General features: G+C 39.2%; 1 protein-coding gene across 3 annotated transcripts in view; it reads left to right on the forward strand.

Annotated features, from left to right (window-relative positions):
- The window catches only part of MGAM (maltase-glucoamylase), an 80239-nt gene that overhangs the window by 20940 nt on the left and 38721 nt on the right, over positions 1-20578 (forward strand). For all 3 annotated transcript variants that reach the window (XM_014546745.1, XM_005875032.2, XM_005875033.2), the window contains exons 4-15: positions 5436-5556; positions 6440-6549; positions 7103-7254; positions 7809-7980; positions 9642-9741; positions 11811-11923; positions 12221-12346; positions 13816-13947; positions 14097-14213; positions 15121-15234; positions 16993-17077; positions 18667-18784. In XM_014546745.1, coding sequence (XP_014402231.1) covers positions 5436-5556; positions 6440-6549; positions 7103-7254; positions 7809-7980; positions 9642-9741; positions 11811-11923; positions 12221-12346; positions 13816-13947; positions 14097-14213; positions 15121-15234; positions 16993-17077; positions 18667-18784 — 1460 coding nt within the window. The remainder of the gene's footprint in view (positions 1-5435; positions 5557-6439; positions 6550-7102; positions 7255-7808; positions 7981-9641; positions 9742-11810; positions 11924-12220; positions 12347-13815; positions 13948-14096; positions 14214-15120; positions 15235-16992; positions 17078-18666; positions 18785-20578) is intronic.

A 20578-nucleotide genomic window follows, 5' to 3' on the forward strand; every position in this document is an offset into this window, starting at 1 on the left:
ATTGACCTCCTCACCAAATCTGCTCTCCCTTCTCACCTATGAGATTTCGGTTAGTAGTTCTATTGTGCTTCTAGTCTCTGGGGCAGAAACAGAAGAACTTTTGCCTGGCTCTCTCCTTTATCCCTTTGACCAGTGTTTCATGTATTTTAGTTAGTTTAGAACATTTTTCTTAACAATGTTGTCCAGAATAAGCACTTGACTTCCATTCTCACTGCGATCACACTAGGCCATTGTGACCACATGCTTGGATTGTTCCAGTAGCCTCCCAGCCTCTCTTCTGAATCCCATTTATCCCCATTTATTCCATTATATGCCTGATTGAAACTGCTGTCTTGAATGTCTTACTTTTTTTATATTTCTACCTATTTTGAGCACCTGTTCTCTATTGGGTCACATTCAAACACTTCATTGTGTTGTCTAAGACAGGTGCTAGGAGACTGGGCCTGAGTGAGTCACCAGCATTAGCCATCACTCCATAGAAACATAATTTATGAACACCATACCTTGAAGCAAGATGGATGATCGAAAAAGAACTGAAGTATGGGTAGCTTAAACCTGAACAGGAGAAGAAATTCTCAGCTCAATTATAGCTGCAGATAGTGCCCAAGTCTACATGAGAGTCATTTTTAGGGCAACATCCTTTCTTTGTAGGATACCAGCCACTACTGTTCTCTCTCTCTCTCTCTCTTTCTCTCTCTCTCTCTCTCTCCTTTCCCTCCCCCCTCTCTTCCTCTTTCTCCTAAACTGAGGTACAACTGACAGAACATTAAATTAGGTTCAAGTGTACAAAGTGATGATTTAAATATTTGTATATATGGCAAAATGATCAACACACTAAGTCTAGTTAACATCTGCCACCATACATAGTTACAAAATTTGTTTTTTTGCTGTGATGAGATCTACTTTTAAGATCTACTTTCAAATATGCAATACATAATTTTATAACTATAGTCACCATGCTGAATATTACATCCCTATGACTTTTTTTTTATTTTATAACTTGAAATTTGTACCTTTTGAACCAATTCATGATTCCTCCTCTTCTATATGACATCTAAATATTATAAATATCTTGTGTATCTACACTCAGTCCTTCGATGATTTCATCCAGTGTCATGTTTATCAATGGTAACCCCTATGTGCCTACATATCAGAGGAATGCCTCTACCCTAAATCACTTTCCTGAATTCCACATTTATCTACGCAACTGCCAATTCAGCATCTCCACTTGAATGTCTGATAAGTACCTCAAAACAAACGTGTCAAAATTGAACTTTTGATCTCCCACACTTGTGCACATACCGAAACCTGCTCTTCCTGTAGCCTCACCCATCTCTATAGTGGCAACTGTTAACCTTTTGCCCCTTGCATTCAGAAAAGAATTACAAAACTATGAAGAAAATAAAGGATCCTATGTAATAAAAGCGTAATATGCTAAGTGTCCAACTGTTCATTTGATAGTTCGTTCGACTGTTCCACCAGTCGCTATGATGCACAATGACCACCAGGGGGCAGACGCTCCAACCGGTAGGTTAGCTTGCTACTGGGGTTGGCCGATTGGAACTGGGTGAGACTGGGTGAGACGGGCAGGACATACCCTGGAGCCCTCCTGCAGTCCCTTCCCGGCCCCGATTGGGACTGGGCGAAATGGCCCCAATCGGCCCAAATCGCTGGCCAGGCCAAGGGACCCCACCGGTGCATGGATTCGTGCACTGGGCCTCTAGTCTATATAATAAAATCCTAAGCGACCGTTACGACAGAACGACCAGAACGACTGATCGCTGTGATGCACACCAACCACCAGGGGGCAGATGCTCAACGCAGGAGCTGCCCCCTGGTGGTCAGTGTGCTCCCACAGGGGAGCACTGCTCAGCCAGAAGCTGAGCTCACGGCTGGCGAGCGCAGTGGCGGTGGTGGGAGCCTCTCCCGCCTCTGGGACAGCACTAAGGACCAGCAAGCCAAGCGGTAAGGAGCAGTGAGCAGGCGGGTGGTAAGGAGTGAGGGTTCCTGTACTGCGAGAGGGTGCAAGCCGGGCTGAGGGACCTCCCGTGCATGAATTTCATGCACCGGGCTTCTAGTATAATATAAAATAGTAATTAACTTATTTTCAACTTATTTCTATAACTTTTCTTGGATTTCTATCTAGATATTATGTCTGAAAATAATGATAATTTGGTTCCATATTTTCAGTCTTATAAAAAGTTTCCTTTCTTGTCCTATTGTATTGTTAGGACCTCTAATATAGTTTTAGTTACAGGAATTCATAAACACAGGTCACCTAGGTTTTTTTCTTCTTCTGATTTTAAAGGGAATGTTTCTAACATTTCACCATTTGGTAGATACTCACTAGTCAACTAAGGAAGTTACTGTTTGTTCCCAATTTGCTAAGAATTTCATCATGAACAACTGATGCATTTAAATGATTATATGGTTTACTTCCTTTAATAAGTTATTGTGAGGGACACACAAGTGGATTTTTTTAATATTAAAGGATCTTTGTATCTCTGGAAAGAATACTACTCTGTCAGTATTGACTATGTTGCTGATTTCTGAAAAAGCTGAGTGTCTTTTTTTCTAAGCTTTTGCATTTATGTTCATGGATTAGACTGGACTCTAGTTTTCCTTTTTCTTTCATGCCTGACTTTGGCATACAATACTTGTTTGTTTCTTCTCTACTCCTTTAAGTGTAAGAAGCACTGGGGTTGGAGGAGTCTAGGACATGGGTAGAGCAGAGCTTGATTACATCTTAAACTGTCTTCAGGATCTGGCTTCCACCTGTGAGAGCAACTCAGTTCCTCTCTTTGTGTTTGTGCAGGAGCCTATATGTCCATTATGCGAAAAGTAAAATATCTTTACTTTTTGTCTACTTTATCAGCTACTAAGGGAGCTCTTTAAAAATATCTCATCATGTATACCATCTTTTTCAATTGTACCTTGTCAGTCTTTAAAACTTTTCTGTAAGTGCTCACTTTGGCAGCACATATACTAAAATTGGAACGATACAGAGAAGATTAGCATGGTCCCTGCGCAAGGATGACACACAAATTCGTGAAGCGTTCCATATTTTTTTTTAAAAAAAGTTTTCCCGTAAATATTTTGAGTCCTTATTACTATTTACATATCAAATTTCCTGGTGAATTGAACCTTTTACCATCGTGTAGTGTCTCAATGTCTCTTTAATAATGAATTTTTACTTCAAGTCTATTTGTCTGATATTACCCTAGTTACACTAGCCTTTGTTTAGCATTCTTCTCACGTATCTGTTTAACCAAACACTTTTACTCTTAGTGCTTTGGTGAGCTTAAATGTTGAGTGTGCTTCCTTACAGCAACTTAGCTGAATTTAAATGCAATCAGACTTTTTTATCTTTAAAGTATTTATCTTTTAAATTAAGTATTTAAGACAGGATAATTGAAATATATTTTTTTCTAGGTCTTATTTTGTGTTTTCCATTTTTTTTCTTTTTCTTTTTTTTAATCTACTGCTCCCTACTTCCTACCCTCATATACATCTTTTCTTGCCTTACATTTAAATTTTTCTCTCAAATTTTAATTCTCATGTCCCACTTAAAGGGGCATATTTGTGGCTTGGGTCTCCTTCTTCTGTGTGCCTTCTGTCCAATTCAGGTTGTCATGTAGAGCTTCTCTCTACAAGTATTTTCCTGGGTTTCACATACTGTTTACTCTTGTGTTTATATAAGATATGCTCTACTTCTCTTCCCACTTCTCCTCGTAGCTGCTCAGCTCCACTATGGGACCTGGGTATTCAAGTTGGCCACTCTTTGGTCTTTGCCCTTTCCACTTTAATGAAGAAATCGTTGAGCTCTGGGGAGCATACAGGAACCATTGTGTTCAGCACCTCTTTCAACACCTTCTCTTTTCCTGTTATACTGAAGTTTCATCTGAGTGGGGTTTTAAAGAAAAAAGCAAAAACTGCTAGTTGAAGTTGAGTTCACAGTGACACCTGACCCCACAGCAATATAGACCACAGATGGGCATCGTTTTTCCATCCTTAATATGGCTATTGGCATAAAAATTAACATTTGATTACACTAAGTGTTTATATAGCTAAGCTATATCCTCCTGAAAATGTGTTCAGCGGATACTCACCCCAGGCCATAGAAAAAAAGGAAATGGACAGAAGAGAATGAAGGTTTGGTCCTAGTCTTCTCAATAGCTAACTGAGTCTCCTCTGGCAGGTCACGTCACATCTGTGAACCTCTCCCTCGGGGGCCTCAGGTTCTTCATCTGTAAAATAATGTAGCAGGATGTATTTGTATTCATTATCTATTGCTGTGAGACAAATGGTCCCAAAACTTAATGGCCTAACACAACCAACATTATTTTCTCACAGTTTCTGTGGTCAGAAATCTGGCCTTTGTCCAGCTGGGTGCTTTTGGCTCAAAGTCTTTCAGAAGACTGCCGTCATGGTGTTGGCTGTGATTGTGGGGTGGTCCTTCTCAAGCTCATTTATGTGACTGTTGGCCACTTTTCTGTGCTCTAATCTACTCTGTTGTTTTTGCCACATTCTATATACAAGTCACTCGGTCTAGCCACAGTCAAGATGAGAGGTTTCGCCAGAACCGGTTTGGCTCAGTGGATAGAGCGTCGGCCTGCAGACTCAAGGGTCCCGGGTTTGATTCCGGTCAAGGGCATGTACCTTGATTGCGGGCACATCCCCAGTGGGGGGCATGCAGGAGGCAGCTTATCGATGTTTCTGGCTCTCTATCCCTCTCCCTTCCTCTCTGTAAAAAATCAATAATAAAAAAAAAAGACGAGAGGTTTCTTTGTACTTTTCCCTATGTAACCTAGTTTCTTCTCCAAAATTAGTTGAGATGAGAAAGGGATTGTGTTCATTTTAGTCTCCACTTGATTCAGTCATTAACTGTGGTATAAGGCAGGAAACTTTCTTAAATAAGAATTGGAATCTATTCGGGTTTCAAGGAACAATTATTCTCTGCCTTGGGATGAGTGGAGAGACTAACTAACTAAATAAATGTCACATATATAACCTCACACATTTAAAAGTGAAAGCAAAATTGATCTCAAAGCTTTTGAATAAAGTTGATTGTCAAGGCTTTGTTTTTTAAAGACCAAACCTATGTATATGAAACTCCAATTGAAAGTTTGGGTTATTGTGATGTACCTATATTGTAGTTTAGAATATTTAAATTTATCAGTTTCATTGTGATGGCAGATGTGGACTGCATTGTGGTCCCTATATTGTTATATAATAGCAGTAACTAGGAAGAACATTTGAAGGAAAGATTGGTTTTGAGTACAAGTTCTGCATGGCCTGGGACATAACACAGTTTCTCTAAATATCACTTCCCTTATTTGTAAAATGAAGTGAATGGTATCACAAGCGCAAATTGTGTTTGTAAATGACCGTTCTAGTAACAAATGGAGTTACTGTGACTAAATCTCTTATTGCAGGCCACCTGTGAACAGCGTGGCTGCTGCTGGAATCCCCAGGGACCCATCAGTGTGCCCTGGTGCTACTATTCTAAGAGTCATGGCTACCAGGTGGAGGGTGACCTTGTAAAGACAAATGCAGGTAAGCCAGACCAGGAGGCGGGAGCTCCAGACTCTCTGGGAACTGGCTCTGTTGGCTCCAGAGGAGAGCCTCGGCAAGATGCAGTTTGCTCTGCAGGGCCACACTCATGCATGTGACTGAAGGTGGGCGCTGCTCTTAAACAAGGACTAGACTTTATTTTGGCATCAAGGAAAAATCACTCTGTCTTGGGACTTCAGAGAAATACTCTGTTTCCGACTCTCTCTTCATGTAACTTCTTCGTAAACATCATCACTTCTTTGGTCCCTGTTTCTAACATTTAAAGAGAGGGATTTGAACTCAGTAATCTGAGACTACTTTGATTTTAATGATGTGAAAGTAATTCCAATTTTTTCAACATATTTGGAAAGTTAGCCAATGCCAGTGTGCATGGACTAAATATCCCCTCTTTTCCCTCCCACCCTAAAATACATAGCACACTAATGACCAGCCAGGGGAGACTACTTTGGGGAGGTTCTTAGCATAAAGGAAGGAGCATGTTCCCTAGCCAGACACTCTTGGCCTGTCAGGCTTTTCTAAGGTCTCCACTCTCATCTGGCTTATGTTACTAGGGAGATGGCATCGATGTACATGATCACCTGTAATGGAACAGGAGAATAACCAAGGAGGAATATTGTATACATACAGATTGTGGGCTGGTAGAATGAGAGTTAGGCCTTTTGGGGGAAGTTTCCAATCAAATTTTGTAGAAGCGAGGCATGGTTTTTGGATAAGGTAATGACGGTACCTAGCTTCAGATTGTATGAGCGCATGATGGGGAAATAAAGGCTTTTCACCAGGTTTTTTGACAGAAATGTTAATTTTTATGTCTATTTTTGTAAATGTGCACAGCCAGCTTTGTAAACCTTTTTCTTCTCTATATTAGGATTCACAGCCCAGTTGAAAAGGATGCCTTCTCCATCCCTGTTTGGAAATGATGTCAACAATGTCCTTCTCACAGCGGAATATCAGACAGCCAATCGTTTCCACTTTAAGGTTGTGGTTTGTTTATTTTTAAAAATAATCTGTTTTGAGAGGTTCTTATTTCCTACCCATGACTGCAGTTACTACAAAATGGAAAATTTTGCTAATGGAGGTATTTTTCCTCTACTGTCATTATTCATACTTAGCACCTATATGCCAAAGGCATCTATAGCCTTCCTTCAGTGAGATAACTTCATACTAGTATATACATTAGAGTTTACTGGTGAACTTTGTTTTTCATTTGTTTGCCCTTAATACCATGTGAAATGTAGTAGGGAGGGAAAAACATTATCACTTCTTTGAAAATTCTAGAGATAGTCCATCTCTTCAGGGTTGGAGTGTATATTTCTACCTAAGGACTAGCTTAGGCCCAAGTATTCAACATCAGAATTTGATAATATAATGTATACATGCACCTTAGACATAATGCCATTTGGATCAGTGCCTGAGTTCCAGTACCATGAGCACAGATAGTGGGAAGCACTGGCGTGGTAGGGATGCTTCTATTTTGAGAATACAGACAAGTTTTTATTTTGGCTTTCTTTTCCTTCATCTCTCTGGATAGTTAACTGATCAAAAGAGTGACAGGTATGAAGTGCCACATGAACATGTCCAAGCCTTCAAAGGAAATGCTGCTTCTTCCCAGACCTATGACGTTAAGGTCTCCAAACAGCCATTTAGCATCAAAGTGATCAGAAAAAGCAACAATGTAATCCTGTAAGTTTGGGAAACCTATCTGGGGAACAGAGAAGGAAGGGGAAGGGAGCTTTGCAAGCCTGAGGAAGGATTCATTTCAATATTTTTAAAGGTTGTAAGCATCCTGTTGGAGGCCAGACTCTCCACCTCCAAATGAATATACTTTTTCTTTGCCTACCTTCCTCTTTCCCCATCCCTCCTTTTTTTTTTTTTTTGTCATTACTAAGCATTTATTGTAGACCAGTCACTAGGCTGTGTCCTTTTTCTCCCATCCTCCCTTTTCCCCTTCCATTTATCTAGTCATGTTCATCCACTAGTAACTGTTTATGGAACATCTACTATAAATCAGGTCATGTGGTAGAGTGTCTATGGGACAAATCTAAGAAATGTACCACATGGTACCTGCCCCCAGGAAGTCCTGATCTCTAGGTGTCCAAGGAAAAATGTCACAGGAAGACAAATGGGGCCTGTTAGGTAGGGGGTATTGAGTCATTGACATGGACCACTTTTCTAATCAGTTGTGTTCTCTCCACCCCACTTGCCCACCTGTCCCTGTGTTTTCTGTCTGTGTCTAGGTTTGACTCAAGCATTGGGCCTCTCCTGTTTGCTGATCAGTTCCTGCAGCTCTCCATCCGACTGCCCAGTGCCAACGTGTATGGTCTGGGAGAACAAGTGCACCGGCAGTACCGCCATGATATGAATTGGAAGACCTGGCCTATATTCGCCAGAGATACAACTCCTAATGGGGTAAGGTTACAGGATGGACCCTCTTCACTGAACATTATAGTCTCATTCTTAAAGGTCACCCTCCAGCGTGCAGTGTAATGGTTAAGTATAAGATGCTAGGATGAGGCTGTCTGGGTCTGAATTCTGGCACCGCCAGTCACCAGTTATGTGGCTCTGGGCAAGTTACCTCTTTGTGTCTTCAGTTTTTCATCTATAAAATGGGGGCAATATATTTACCTTAGGGTTGTGATGGAAATTAAATGAATTGCTATATAGAGAGTCTCTAGAAGAGTGTCTGCTACATAGAAAGTTAATGACAACTACTTTTCTTTATATCTTCTTTTTGAACTAGTTCTAGAGAAAACATTTACTAATATTGACTCTGCACAATATTATGATCTCTATATTTTAGAGATAAATCACCAACTTTATAAATCACCTTTATAAATCACCAACTTCCCATGTTTGTCATCAAAACAGGATAAAATATCAACTAAAATATTATATTAATCATTCTTTGTGTGAAGAATATTTGGAGCAGTGAAAGAGTCAAATTTTATTGTTATAGTTATTTTACTGTTATTGTTGCTGATTTCTTTTATTATGTCTTTTGTTTTGACAAATCAGAGGTATTTTCTAGGCTCAGCAATACAGGTCTTGTTCAGCTACTTTCCTGACTAAGTGGAACTAGTGGCTGGATGAAAAGAGATCATAGAATAATTTATTGATTATTTTTACACATTATTACTATTTACCAAAAGAACTTTGAAAAAATAAGTATAATTTACTCCATTTAACAGACGAGGAAACGGGGACTCAGAAAAGCCAAATAAACCCCAATGTAAAAAAAAGTTTGTAAGTAATAGCAATAAAATTTAAGTGCTGGAAATGGCTGATGATGGTTCTTTAATAAGGAGCCCCGGATCCTTGCTACTTGAAGTGTCCAGCATGGGCATCACTGTGTGAGAAATGTGGGCTCTCAGTTCCCTCTTCCATCTTCTGACTTAGAATCCACATGTAACTAAGATTCTTATATGATTTGTATGCACGCCAAATTCTGAAAAATGCTGTTCTAGAGCAGTGATTCTCAAACATGACTACATGTTGGAATCACCTGGGGAAATTTAACAGACCATCAGTGCTTGCTTCCACCCTCAGGGATTCTGTTTCAATTGGGCGGGGATACAGCTCAGGTTGAGAACTACTGTACTAGTTGAACGTATGGAAGACCAGCTCAATTTCTAAACTCTACTGTTGTAAAGACTAGAAGACCAGGTATCTCAAGAAGAGCTCCATCTAGTTGCACATTAGAAAGGTGCCCGATTCTTATTAAGGCTTAATGGAGCTTTTTTCGGGGCGGGGGGCGGGGGGGAGGTTAGGACAGGTAAGGCAAACCTCTTTGAGAGGAGAGCTTTTCAGAACTCCAGATATCACACGCTCTCACATTCCTTTTAGATAAATGGTCATTGGTGGCTTATTCAATAAGCAAACACTTCTTTACTTGGTTAGCATCAACTAAATATCAACCTTATATTTTCAAAGTTTAGTTATGCCTTCTTTAATCATGAGTTTCCTGTCAATTTACTCACATGATTAACACTAATTTCCTAACTCATTTCTGGCCAAGTGGAGTTTAAGACTACTTGATTGTAAATTTGTGGTTTTGAATTATCTTTCTGCAGGATGGAAATAACTTGTATGGTGCACAGACATTCTTCCTATGCCTTGAGGATGCTAGTGGATCGTCCTTTGGAGTGTTTCTGATGAACAGCAATGCCATGGGTAAAGGACTAAAGGAATAGTCATGAAAAAAGAAAGCATCTGAGGGATCTTCAGTCCCCTTCTTACAGCGTGATGATGAAAGGAATGGAGCCCTTTAGGAATGGCTGAGCCATAGCTTAAGGCCTTGTGTGTTGACATATGGCAGTGATGAGTAGGGGTTTCCCTCCTAGCTTATGACCTTTCTGAATGTGTTTGCCTCTGTTGGAATATTTTCTATTATAGGGTTACAACAGCAAACTATAACCTACTCAGAGACAGTTTCTACCAATTTGCTGTTCTCCTTCTTTAGACTTCAGAAGAGGGGTTGATATAAGCTCAGGGGGGAAATAGCCAGTTGCTCTTGGCCTGATGATGAAGTAACTGGGCCTAACCAGGGAGCTACAACTGAGCAGTGAATGTCACATTCAGACACCCCAAGGGTAGCAAGATAGAGGAGTGGCAAGGGTCATGTGGAGCAAGATCAGATTAAGACCAAAGAGTATAACATTATAGGACTCTAGAAAGTAGTTTGAAGATTTTAGATTAGATCGATGATTCTCTCTTTCTGCCTGCAAAAGTAACAACGGATTCTAGTGGCAATGAATCAATCAGCACAGGAGTAGAGATGTAGCAGACTCTCCCAGGGTTGATGGTGGGCATAGGATATTGATCCCCAACCTCTTTTCAACTGAGGATCAATGGACTAGATCCATAACACTCAGAGCATGGCCCACAGATGGTTCACAAATTGTGTCAGTTCTACAGTAAGATGAGTATAAACATCAAGAGTAAACATTGTTGTAGCATCCAAGTGCATGCATAAATCATTTTTTAGTAATTCATTTTCATGTTATTTTATAAAAGTATCAGTTTAAAAAGAATTGGAAATTTAAAAACCAAGATCTGATCCTTCACTACAGATCATTTGAGAATCTCTCCACGTGATCTAAGATTGTTATAAGATACCTAATAAAATTTTAGATGATTCTCAGATACCTAGTATTCTAAGAACAGATTGCGATAGTACAAGGATTATACAGTGTCAGGTAGTTGAAAGGAACCAGATAAGGGAAGGAACAAAGGACCCTAGATACTCTGTGTGAGTTGCTCCCATTGCTGCAGAGTACATTTCAGTAGATTTTGAGGTCTTTTATCTCTAAATGCAAAACAAGGTATAGGGAGACTAACTTCTGGGATTTGTGATTGGTGCTTAGAGGGACTGTGAATTTACAGTATCATATCTGACTTTGTTTCTAGGTTGGCTCTTGCTTGGTGTGAAATTCATTGAGGCTACTGCCTCAGTGGGTTATATTCCTGCAATAATGGTGGGTGCAGAGTAGGAACAGCATGTTATATAGTTGTGAATGTCAAAGAAAAAGAGTTTCTCTATCCCCTTAAGTTTAATATTTGGGGGCCTGTGAATGAAACTGAAAAAGGACAGGTTAATAAGAGAAAGAACTGAGTTTATTTATACATGCAACATGCATATGCATATGCGTGCTCAGTGGAGAGCAGCTCAAGGGAGTGTTACAATTTGGAGCTGAAATATCATCCTAATAGGTAAAGGTGAGGGGGAGAAAGGCACTTATGATAAAAAAAAAATTACTTCTTAGAGGAGGTGGGAGGGATGAAAAGCACCTATGGGAAAGCAAATGACTTTTCAGGAAGATAAACGAGCCCTTAGGACAGCGGTTCTCAACCTGTGGGTTGTGACCCCTTTGGGGGGTCGAATGACCCTTTCACAGGGGTCGCCTAAGACCATCACAAAACACATATATAATTACGTATTGTTTTTGTGATTAATCACTATGCTTTAATTATGTTCAATTTGTAACAATGAAAATACATCCTGCATATCAGATATTTACATTTGACACTCCAGTTACCAATTATCTAAATCTGTCACAGAACCAGTGCTTAGACTCCCATGTGCTGCCAGGGTGGACTTTGATTGTCAGTTTGTCCCTTTGTATACAAAATCTTAGGATCACTTTATTAATATTCAGATGGCTGCGATCCTCTGATCTAAAGCTTTGTAATGATCAAGAATAAATTCTAATTTTTATTTTCTTCATTTTTAATCTATCAAGAGGTTGCCCTCCAGCCCACACCAGCCATCACTTACCGCACCATTGGGGGCATTCTGGACTTCTATGTGTTCTTGGGAAATAATCCAGAAGAAGTGGTCCAGGAATATCTAGAGGTAAAATTATATCATAATGACGACTGGGAAAGTCCTAAATAGCACAAAGAAAAGCAAGTTTACTATGCAAGTGTGACTCATGAAAATCTGCTATTATAAATAGCTATTGTAAATCTATTACAAATTGACCCTACTCTCGATGATTATAAAGGGACTGGGAAAGTAGACTAACAGTCCAACATTAATGAAAAAGTGTGTTGGAAAATGGAGTATGTTTTGTGCCCCTAAACCAACGCTTAGTAGAGGCTTTTATTAAAAATAGAACATTTCCTAATTTTTATTTCAAACATGTTTCAGCTCATTGGACGGCCACTCCTACCTGCATACTGGGCACTTGGATTTCAACTCAGTCGTTATGACTATGGAACCCTAGATAACATGAAGGAAGTTGTGGAGAGAAACCGGGCAGCACAGCTCCCTTACGTAAGTAAGGTTTTAAAAATTCCTCCAAAATAAAAGAGTTCCCTTGGGAAATAAGAATAATTGTTTATAATTTCTCCACCTGAGTTTTTTAAAAAAATATATATAATGTAAAAATTTTATTGATTTTCAGAGAGGAAGGGAGAAGGAGAGAGAGATAGAAACATCAATGATGAGAGAGAATTGTTGATCGGCTGCCTCCTGCACACCCCCTACTGGGGATCAAACCCCAAACCCTGCCATGTGTTCCTGGCTGAAGTTCTATCCACTGAACAAAACCAGTTAGGGCTAGAGTGGTAGACTTTTTTTTTGTTGGGCCAGTCATTCCTCCAAGGACTGGTTCTTTATAGTAGGAAATATTATTTAGAGACCATGATTATGGGGTTAGGAGGCAATCTGTTTTTGTCTCTATTTTTTTCTTATCACATTTTTTATTAGTAAAATTTTCTTATACTTACTATATTAACTACATTTCATATAATGCGTTTTATTTACATAATGCATTTCGTTCTCAAGGCTTTTTTTCCCTAGTTTAAATGAGCAAAAAGAGATAGTATATACATGTAATCAAGTATTTTTATGTTCTGAATAAATTTGAATGTGCCTGTTGTATAATTCGAAGTGAAATTTTACAAGCAAAACAAAGGGAAAAGCTCAATAGTCTCTGGAATAATCCTCTTCTCTCCCTTCCCCAGCCTTTTGGAGGGCAACACCTAGATCCTAGAGCAGTGATGGCGAACATTTTGAGCTCGGCGTGTCAGTATTTTGAAAAACCCTAACTTAACTCTGGTGCCGTGTCACATATAGAAATTTTTTTGATATTTGCAACCATAGTAAAACAAAGATTTATATTTTTGATATTTATTTTATATATTTAAATGCCATTTAACAAAGAAAAATCAACCAAAAAAATGAGTTCGCGTGTCACCTCTGACACGCGTGTCATAGGTTCGCCATCACTGTCCTAGAGCAAGAGTCAATTTCTTTCTGGGTCCCACTGTTTTCATACAGGTTCAATTGGGGAAGGATAATCACTAAAAAAAGACTTGAGGTAGAGCAGCACACAACAAAATGCAGGGTGGTGAAATGAGGGAGAAGACAGCCCCTTCCCCCATTATCTTGTGAATGGGGTAGAATTTAGGGCCTGGCTATGTTTTCCATAGCCTCAGTGATTTGTTGTCATGGTTGTGATTTGTTTCTTAGATTGTTTTTTAATCCCAATGGCCAAGCTACAAGGTAGGATGATGTGGTTAACCTGATTCCAGGCCTTAGGGAAACAATGTGCCACTTGTTTTGAAATTACCATTGGAAAAAGAACCACTTAGACACCAGGGACTGATTATGTACCCTGTTTAGAGCCCAGCACAGAGTCGGTGTGTCTCCTGAATAATAACAATGATAATTGAACTGACTCATTTAACAGGGAAATTCCCAGGAACTAAATGGAGGAGTACTTTGTGTTCTTCTTTCAGGATGTTCAGCATGCTGATATTGATTATATGGATGCAAGGAAGGACTTCACTTATAATCCAGTCGATTATAAAGGCTTTCCTGATTTTGCTAAGGATTTGCACAATAACGGACAAAAACTGGTCATCATTGTGGTATGTGCCATCCTCATTTACCCCCAAACCTGGCACTTGCTCTTTCTTGTCATTACACCAAGCTCCCCTTCCTTTGTCCCCAATTCCCAGCCCCCTTTAAGTGCCTCTAGTTTAAACCTCGATCCTTAAGGTATTTTTCTCCTTCTTAGGATCCAGCTATCTCCATCAACTCTTCCTCAAGTAATCCCTATGGCCCGTATGACAGGGGTTTAGAAATGAAGATATGGATCAATGCTTCAGATGGAGTGACTCCACTCATTGGGGAGGTAACTTAGTGGGGAAGGTGGGGGCTGGCAGAGGGGCTGTGTGTGTGTGTAATTGTTTTGGTTCATGTTTTCAGATGTCTTATATATGTTAGGACTAAACTTTCCCTGTTCCTTCATCCCCAAATACTTACCAGCCATCCTAGCTCTTATATTCCCTTCACAGTCAAGTCCCTTTCAACAATAGCCCCCATATAAATATGCACTTCCTCACTCCCATTCACTCATCAGCTGACTGCAGTCTTCCTTCCCCAATCACTTTTCTGCTACTGCTCGGCAAATGGTACCAGTTATTCTAATAATTGGAAAATCCAATGGAATTGTTTCATCCCTTTTCTTACTTGATTTCTCTGTAGTATTTGACAAGTATGACTACTTTGTTTTATTGTCATTGTTTTCCATGAAAGTTTTACCTACTGGTTCATTTCTTTTTCTTAAAATTTCTTTATTGATTAAGTTGGTTCATTTCTAATACCTTCGAAGTCCTGCATACATAGCGTCTGAGGGAAAGTGGATAGGAAAGGGCTAGAGAAAAGTAATTGATGGTTAGAATCCACTATTTGTAATGGACCAGTTGAAATATATATAGTCCTCCCCCTCATTTATCATTCCTAGAAGTGGGAGTAGAGAAAGTGAGAAGGAAGGGTGAACCAGAGTTGAAGATTAGCAAGGACTTAACCAATTTTTAAAAAATGAGTTTTTATCACGTGACTGTGTTTGAGTCCTCCTGACACTTATTCTAGGTATTTGGAGTGCTTCACATTCCCGAGAAGAACCTGTGCCCGAGCCCTTCTGTTGCCTTGATCATATTAGGAATTTATTTTTCAAAATACTCTCTTTTACTCAATATTCACGTCATTTACTCCGATCAATGTTTTCTTCTTTGTTTATTTTTTTTCTTCTCCTGTAGGTCTGGCCTGGAAAAACTGTGTTTCCTGATTACACCAACCCCAAGTGTGCTGTTTGGTGGTCAAATGAATTTAAGCTTTTCCACAATCAAGTGGAGTTTGATGGAATCTGGATTGTGAGTTCTTAATGTTTTGATTATTTGCTGGCTAATATTTAGAGAGTGTATATCTATATAACTGAATCATGGAGCATAGAGGGGAGAGAAGGAGAGAAAAGCCAGTATGGCAGTAATTCTAAGCATTCCCTATTTTGTGTGTGTTTCACACTATTGAGTTGGCTCTGACTTCTAGAGACCCTATGAATGACTGAAGTCCACAGTGTCCTGTCCTCAAGAGCTCTGCTCAGCTCCTGCCGACTCATGCCAAAGGCTTCTTTTATGAGGCAGTCCATCTCATACTTGGTCTTCCTCTTTTCCTTTTGCCTTCTATTTTTTCCCCCAGCATTAATATGTTTAGCAAAGAATCCTGCCTTCTCATGATGTGTTAGAAACAGGACAGCTTCTGTTTTGTCACTCTTGCCTCCAGTGATGTTTCAGGCTTAATTTGCTCTAGGACCCCCTTGGTCATCTTTCTGATGGTCTACAGTATCCACAGAGCTCTCCTTCAGCACCGTATTTCAATTGAATCAATTCTTTTCTTATTAGCCTTCTCCAATGTCCAACTTTATCATCCATACATAGTAATAGGGAATACAAAGGTGTGGATAATTTTACCTTTGGTCTTTAATGCCACATCCTTGCTCATGATGACCTTTCCTAATTCTTTCATGGCTGTCCTTTTGAGTCTCAGCTTTCTCTTGGTTTCTTGGTTGCAGTCTCCATTTGGATTGGTGACTGAACCAAGGCAAGCACAATATTTAATAATGTCAGTGTCTTCATTGTCTGTATTAAAGTTGTGTATTTCTTTTGTGACCATGCTTTTTAACTTCTTGATGTTCAAATTCCCTATTTTTCTATTCTAATAATCTTATCAAAATGTGTAGCTTAGAATCAAAATCAGATCAATAGGATTAGAATAATCTGTTTTTTTTCCCCAACCCAGCACTTCTTTTACAAATGAATGAACTGAATTAGGATTAGAATAATCTGTGTGTTTTTTTTTCCCAACCCAGCACTTCTTTTACAAATGAATGAACTGAAGTAGAAATAGATCATACTCTTTGTATTGTCACAAGTACATAAATTGTTCAATTATTAGTTCAGGACCTTTTCATTTGGAGATATTGGATAAATTTATCAGCACCAGAGTACCCAGGTGTATGACAAAACTGTGGCTGCAGTAAGGGCAAATGTCCTACATATTGTCAAATAAAAGCAAATGTAAAACTACAGATGTTCAGCAAAATTTGGAGAGCTCTAGAGTTGAAGATTTTTTCTGTTTATAAGAGAAATGTAGAAAATTCAAACAATATAGAGAGCTACAAAGATGAAAGCAAAACCCTCCAAAACGATATTGACCAAAGGCATATTTTGGTATCGATCTTTTAGAACCCTCACTTGCACATTCATCGGCACATGTTTGCTCTCTCACTCTCTTTGCTTATGTATGTTTTCTTATATATGTATATTTGTTGCGTGTGTATTCATAGCTATATTTGGATATACAGAGAATATATAAGTTTATATATGGTACTGTATAAATTAAGATCTTTTTTCACCTAATGTGTTTGGAAATTTTTTATTTTCTGTGATTATAGACAGCTATAATTTTAAAGGGATTTATAAGAACCATCTCCATGAAACTTTCAATGTATAGAGAAGATAGGAATATCTATTTTTCTCCATGTATATAAGAACCTCTTTAAAAAAGAAATATCTGGGGTCATTTTTTTGATTCCTCAAAAAAAGACATAACTTTTAACCTCTGTCTTATAGGATATGAATGAGCTCTCCAACTTTGTTGATGGTTCACTTTCAGGATGTTCCACAAGCAATCTAAATTATCCTCCATTCATTCCCAGTAAGTCTTAGTAGTTAGTCTAATTAAAGTGGCAATGCATATTTGGTATTTTAATTTCATAAGGATATATATGGACAACTTGGCAAGAGAGTTTGTACATATGAGTGCATATAGAAAGGAGAATGTGGATAATGTATAAGAAAAACTAAGAAAGAAAATAAAAACACTCCATGCTTTCCTAAAGGAGGCATCAATTCAAAAAGGGGCAATCTATTCATTCTACCTATAGTCTGACCTGTTTCTAGGGGAAGGTCTAGAGAAGTTGGGGTGCAGAAGCTAGAGGCTAGTGGTTAGTCGATGTTGCTCTAGAGCAGTGATGGCGAACCTTTTGAACTCGGCGTGTCAGCATTTTGAAAAACCCTAACTTAACTCTGGTGCCGTGTCACATAGAAATTTTTTGATATTTGCAACCATAGTATAAAAAAGATTTATATTTTTGGTATTATTTTATATACTTAAATGCCATTTAACAAGGAAAATCAACCAAAAAAATGAGTTCGCGTGTCACCTCTGACACGCGTGTCATAGGTTCGCCATCACTGCTCTAGAGTCTACTCCCAAAGGTCAGGACTTACCACAGGGAAACCAGATAATCAGGCTTGGTCTTCAGATAAGGCTCAAGTGTAGTGATATCAAGAGTGTGAAGAACACACCTGAACCATAGGAGAAAAGGAAGCCAGAATGAATGGCTTGGGAGGTCCAAGTCCAAGTCATTGAATATGATACAAATGAGCTCTGATTGAACTTTGAACACCACTAACTTTGAACAGGGTGTGGCCTTGAAATCCCAGCATTTATTGTAGAGGCTCCCAGACAAAAAGTGTCTTGATTAAGAAAGGAATGAGTTTCTAGAATTATAGCATCTTATGAAGACTTCCAGTCTGGTGGGAAAGTAGGAAATTGGAGCAGATGGGTCAGAATCAAATGTTGAAGGACTTGGATAGGAGGCTAAACAGTTCACATTTTATTCTTTTTCTGAGGGAATCTGCTTATGTTTTAATAAAAGGAAGTATATAATAATCAAATGGTTTTAGAAGTATTAACCTTGCATTAATATATAATATGAATTAGAAAATCAATAGGTCAGAAGTCAATAAGCCATTAAGAAGCTTTTGCAATAGTTAAAATCCAAAGGTCATTTGGATCTGAACCAGAGTAGCCCAATCAGTGCAGAAAGGAATAGATGAATGAAAGAGAGATTGGGCAATCATTCTTTATAATATCTGGTCAATGGAGAGATGGGTTGAGAAATTAATTTATACTTTCATCCGGTATTTATATTTTTGAACCATTTAACTTAGCTGAGTTTGAATAATTCAGATTGAATCTCAAGTCTAACTGAATGATCTTGTTCCAAATGCCTGCCTCTAGTCACATGAGCACCCAAGAGGGAGGATGTGTATGAGCCAACACAGTTTCTTTATACATCAGAGTAACTACCCCTTTGATAGTGAGGAATCTGTGTGATCATTTGCAGGATGGCCACAATAAATGCTTGCCCGGTGAAAACGATGTCAGCTTTTATGACAGTCAAAGAATAGGGAATGTGCAGTGTAGGCGCTCACTCTCTGACCCTTTTTTTCTCCCAGGAGTCCTGGATGGGTACCTGTTCTGCAAGTCTCTCTGCATGGATGCAGTACAGCACTGGGGCAAGCAGTATGATGTCCACAACCTGTATGGCTACTCTATGGCGATTGCCACAGCAGAGTAAGGATACTGTTGCTATGGACATCAAACATAGCACATTCTTGATCTTGCTAGATACCAGGTGCCAGTGGTTTACTTTTAAGAACTTTGCAAGATGAGTATGGTTATTATTACTGAATGAATGAAGAAACTACCTAGGGAAGAAGGAATCCCATAAATATTCATGGAAAGTATGAAATAGAAGAATGCATGAATAAATGAAAAGTTGGAAGGAAAAAAGAGAAGTAGCTTGACTAAGTTCAAACAGCTAATAAATTGTAAAAGCAAAATTTAAGCACATTTATGCATGAATCCTAGGCCCACGTATTTTCCTCTCTGCCACACTGTCTTGACTGGAGGGTGGAGGGTTAGATAATTAAGACTCTATGTGCTTTGGGGTCTTAGATGCTGGCTCTGCCTTCTGTGCTCTGTCTGCCTTTGTGTGTGGACTCAAATTATATAGTGAAGAAAAGGTATTGAGAATTTACTCTTTACTGCAACTATGACAGAAGGAGGCCAGACCAAAACCACATTCATTCATTAACAAAGTCATGGTGTGATTTTAGCCTTCTTGAAAGTTGTTAAAAACATTGTAAAGCAAATGTTTTTAATAATATAACAGATTTCTTATTTTAAAAATATAGATGATGTCTATAATAATAAAAGTGTAATATGCTAATTAGATTGGACAGCCAAATGACCTTCTGGACGAAGCCAGGGCTGCAATGGCTGAGGCAAGCTGCTGCGGCTGATAAGGCCAAGCCCCTTGCACGAATTTTGTGCAGTGGGCCTCTAGTATCTTTATATTTACTTATAAAAATATTCACATAGATACATAATTTTAAAATGTCTTTTCTTATTACAAAACTAGAGGCCTGGTGCACAAAATTTGTGCACTGGGGGTGGGGTGTCCCTCAGCCTATCCTGTGCCCTCTTGCAGTACGGGACCCCTCACTCCTTACTGTCCACCTGCTCTCTGCTCCTTACTGCTTGGCTTGCTGCTCCTTAGCACTGCCATGGAGGTGGGAGAGGCTCCCGCCACCATGGCTGCACTCATCAGCCGTCAGCCTAGCTTCTGGCTGAGTGGTGCTCCCCTTGTGGGAGCACACTGACCACCGTGCTTACTGATAGAGTTACTGCCATATCAGGTGGCCTCTGGGGCTTCCGGGGCCGGCCTGCGGCCTGGGATCGGATCCGATCACGGGTGGCTCATGCTGTCCCGCCCTGCCTGCAGTATGCAAATTAGCCGCCATCTTTGTTGGTGGTTAATTTGCATATCACGCTGATTAGCCAATGGGAGGCGTAGCGAAGGTACGGTCAATTACCATGTTTGTCTATTATTAGATAGGATTGTGACCAAAGTGTTTCTACTTAAAAAAGAATTTAAGTCCCAAGAGGGGGTTCCTATGTTCGTTTGTGTGTATGTCTGAAATCACACCCTGTGAAAGACCAATGCTTAGGACGGGGTAAAAGTACGTCTACAGTTGTCTGTATGGAAAAGAATACAATAAATAAATAATAATACAAGAATAAATCTGTGTTTTGTATCTTCACAACTGTAAGCCTACTTTTGCCCCACCCTGTTTATATACAACTATGTAAAGTTAAATTTTGCCTTGTTCCATAAAACTTGTATGCCTCTAGTTACTAGCCTTTTCAAGTCTGCTTTGGAAAGTCTTGAAAATTATGGAGTTATTGATGTACGTAAGAAAACACCTTAAAATAAAACAAAACATAAATATCCTTAATAATTCAGTCTGCCCCATCAGCAACTCTAACTCCACTGGCAGAGAACTAGAAGAGGCCGATGGGGTT

The sequence above is a fragment of the Myotis brandtii genome, unplaced genomic scaffold, assembly GCF_000412655.1.
Source record: "Myotis brandtii unplaced genomic scaffold, ASM41265v1 scaffold455, whole genome shotgun sequence".
In the NCBI taxonomy this organism is placed as follows: Eukaryota; Metazoa; Chordata; class Mammalia; order Chiroptera; family Vespertilionidae; genus Myotis; species Myotis brandtii.